Genomic DNA, 4156 nt, shown 5'->3' with positions numbered 1-4156 from the left:
TTTGTACAGTATTGGCTGAAATAGAAGCGTGTTTAAACAGTAGACCACTGGCTCCATTGATCTCTAATGATGATGGAATTGAAGTCCTCACGCCTGGACACTTCCTCATAGGAAGACCTCTAATGACTTTACCCCAACAGACTCAAACTAAAAAATTATCACTATTAAAGCGTTGGGAATTGTGTCAAACACTCGTGGTCCATTTTTGGAAAAGATGGTCTGCTGAATACTTAATCTCCCTCAATAGATTCAATAAATGGCACTCTCCGAGCAGGAATATAAATGTCGGTGATATTGTCCTGTTAAAGGAAGATAACATGATTCCTTCTCAGTGGCCATTAGCTCGAATAATCAACACTCATCCTGGAAACGATGGTCTAGTTAGAGTGGTGACGTTGAAGACCTCAAAGGGAACTTATAAAAGACCCATCACTAAACTGGTTGTTCTATTACCCATTGATTAATAATACTATCTTAATCATTACATTATGTACCATGCTTTCATTTATTGTATCCATGTACATGTATTCATTATTATGATTTGTAAGACCGTCTGGTCTTGGCCGGCGGTATGTTTAGACTAATATTGTGAAATACCATAATTGTCCTTATTGATCATTTTTTTTGTAAAAAATTTACTACACATTTTTTTTAGAATAAGATTTTGTCTCATGTTAAAAGTTCTTAGCGCCTCTCTTTGTCCTGCCAGCTATATCTATTAGCAGCCCTAACAGTTGGAGATATTTAACTACTGATGAATCAGGATTGACCGATTGAGCTATTTCAATGTCATGTGGACGAGGTTTTAAACTGAATACGCCAGCTAAAAATCGAACTAGCTCTAAATTAGAACTCATACCAGCAAAATAAAGCATGGTTTTTAGATCATTAGTTTCAGCTAGTGCATTACAATTGAGTTCAGTTAGAAAGTATTGTACTAACTCCATACTACCAGCTTCACATGCTCCATGAACTGAAGTGTATCCATTATTATCAGGATCATCAGGAGTACAGGGGAAGGTCTCTATGAGATAACGTACCATACGAATATTATCAGAACGAGAAGCATAATGAAGAGGAGTACAACCAAACTTGTCTTTAGGTATTGGATTAGAGACAATGTTTGGTTCTAAATACTGGTATATTTCAATGCTTTTTCTTACTGCAATCATTCTTGTCCATGACTTTCTAGTACCCTTTTTCTCTGCTAGTAAGTGTAAGCAGGTAATGCCATCTTCATCTTCTGCTAAAGGATCCAGTCCATGTGTCTCAATTAGTGTTCTTACTATTCCAATATCTCCTCCTTCACATGCTGCATGAAGGAAACCACGTCCTCTATTATCCATTAGATTAACACCTTGAGGATAAATACTGGCTAGATAATGAAACACATCAATATGATAATCACTGCAAGCTGTATGAAATACAGTGGATCCTTCATTGTCAGTAGCTGTAAGGAGATCATGATGAGTAGAACTACCAGTGACTGAGGACAATAAAGCTTCAGTGGTATCCTTATGACAAGAGGCAGCTGCTAAGTGTAATGGTGTCTGTCTTTTCTTGTTAGTAATTAATAGATCATTGTAAGATAGACTGGCTTTTAGTAATAGTGATACCATCTGCTGTTGTTTAAGTCGACAGGCTAAATGTAATGGTGTATTACCATCTTTATCTTGTACATTAATAAGTACAGCATTATGTGGATTATTGTATATGTCATGAGGACTGTCTAATAAACACTTTATCTCACGTAACCAGACAACACTCATTGAGGGTATACTCTTACTCAGTAAATACTCTAATACATCAAGTTGGTCCACTGCTACAGCTAAATGGAGTGGTGTACGGTCTTGATGATTGGTTGCATTAGGATTGCAATAATTATTATCAATGAGATACTTCAATGTATTCAAGTGACCCCTCTCTATAACTGATATGTGAACTGCTCCAGACCCTTCATCATCAGTAGCTGATAGATTACACTTCTTACTAATAAGATATTTAATAACTTCTAACTGATTGAAGTAGACAGCAGCAAGGAATGGAGTATGACCTCGAGTATGACCTTGCCCTCTGGTAGGTAGTTCAAGTGATAATGGTATGTGTTTTATAATGTACTGGACCAAGTTTAATCTTCCCTCACTACATGCTAAGTGAATAGGAGCCATTCCCTCATCATTCACAGCACACAGATCTAACTCATGATTCTCTACCAGATGTTTGAGTATAGGAAGAGAGTCAGTGTACTCACAGGTAATGTGAAGAACTGTTGATCCATTAGAAGTCTTGGCTGCTACATTACACTGAGGAAGACTAGTGAGATAAAGTACAACAGGAACATGACCTCCTTCACATGCTTTATGAAGAACTGTACTACCAGTATCAATAGTAGTGGCATTAACATCACACTGATACTTGTTGATCAGTTCCTGTAGACAATGTAGCTTACCATTAGAAGCAGCTAAATGAGCTAGTGTGTACTTGATATCGTCAGTGTGATTAGTAATATCCACACTATACTCCTGACTGTACCATTCCAGTATATGAGTATGACCATTCTGTGCTGCTTCATGTAATACTGAGAAACCAATGTTATCAATACTGATAGGCTCAAGCTTGTATTGTTGTATCAGTAATTGTACTAGATCAAGATTACCTGAGGAACAGGCAAACATGACACAATTACTACCATATGAGGTGTTAGTAGCAGTGACATCACACTTCATGTCATCTATTAGGAAAGTCACTAATTGAATATTACCACTACAACAGGCTAAATGTAATGCTAGTGTACCCTTATCGTCAGTAGAGTGTAGTAAAGTAGTGTATTGAGGATACTGATTGATGATATGCTTGATAAAATGAGTATGACCTTGAAGTGATGAAAAATGAAATATATTCCAATTTTTGTTATCTGTTAGGTTTAGTCTACACTTGTAATTCTTCAAGTATAATTCCAGTAGTAAAATATCACCAGATTGAGCAGCATAATGAATTGGTAGCTTACCATTACTGTCAGCTTGATGAGGGTCTAACTGATAGGTAGTTATTAATTCTTTAACAAGAGATAAGTTAAGAGACAGTGACGCATAATGTAAAGCAGTGAGGCCATTCTTATCAACTGCAGTAGGAGACAAACCTTGTTCAGTAATAAGATACTGAACTAAATCAAAGTTACCACTCCATGCAGCATGATGTACTAATGTGTGTCCTTCGTTATCTGTTTTATTAATATCACAATGCTGTACCTCAATGAGATATTGAGTGATATCAATATGACCATTACGACAAGAATGATGAAGACATGTCATACCATCATTATCAGTGATATTAGGATCACTGTTATGATTATCAATAAGATGTCTAGCAAAGTTAATACTACCTGACTGGCAGGAGTAGACTAATGGTGTTTGACCAGTATAATTAGCATCATTAACATTGAGATTATAATGAGATATGATATAACTTAATACACTAGTAAAATTTGACCAGGCAGCATAATGCACGGGAGCTATACCATCATTACTTAATGTACAATTGATGTTATATTCTTCTAATGCTTTCACTAGTAATGTACTGCCACTGCGTGATGCACAATGAAGTAATGAATGACCATCATTTGTAATGAAAATGATGTCAAAGTGGCAATTAATAGCTTTCTTGAGAAGGAAGTCAAACATTTCAATTCTTTTGTTCCATGTTATAAAATTAATGTTATTTTTAATTGTATTACCACTAATAATCTGAATATTTGGTGCATCACATTGTGCAAGTAGCTTACTATACACAGTAGTGGCTTTAATACTAATAGATGCATCACTTGCATGATGTAAACATGAGTAGCCATTATTATCATTAACTAATAAAGCTTCATTACCTTGAATGCTAACAATATACTCAACAACTGATGATGAAGCAAACCATGAAGCAATATAAAGTGGAGTCCTATCATATCTGTCCTTTACATCAAGGGGCAATTGATATCGATTTAACAAATGCTTAAAAAGTTCAACATTATTACTTATAGAAGAGTAATGCAGAATACCAAATCCATAAAAATCAGATGAATTTGGTTTGAAGAGATGTACTGCTTCCAGCTTATGAACTAATGCTACCTGCCCACTTATACAAGCTAACAATGATAAAGAAGCATTAT

General features: G+C 35.6%; 1 protein-coding gene across 1 annotated transcript in view; it reads right to left on the bottom strand.

Annotated features, from left to right (window-relative positions):
- The window catches only part of LOC109588829 (serine/threonine-protein phosphatase 6 regulatory ankyrin repeat subunit A-like), a gene marked incomplete at its 3' end in the record, with an annotated part of 9131 nt that extends 5451 nt beyond the window's left edge, over positions 1-3680 (bottom strand). Inside the window, exon 1 of the mRNA XM_020004945.1 lies at positions 735-3680. Coding sequence (XP_019860504.1) covers positions 735-3680 — 2946 coding nt within the window. The remainder of the gene's footprint in view (positions 1-734) is intronic.
- Between the last annotated feature and the right edge of the window lie 476 nt (positions 3681-4156).

This window comes from Amphimedon queenslandica, unplaced genomic scaffold (assembly GCF_000090795.2).
Source record: "Amphimedon queenslandica unplaced genomic scaffold, v1.1 AMPQUscaffold_11827, whole genome shotgun sequence".
Classification (NCBI taxonomy): Eukaryota; Metazoa; Porifera; class Demospongiae; order Haplosclerida; family Niphatidae; genus Amphimedon; species Amphimedon queenslandica.
Note: the sequence above shows the minus strand (reverse complement) of the source record. Positions and strands in the feature narration are given on the sequence as shown.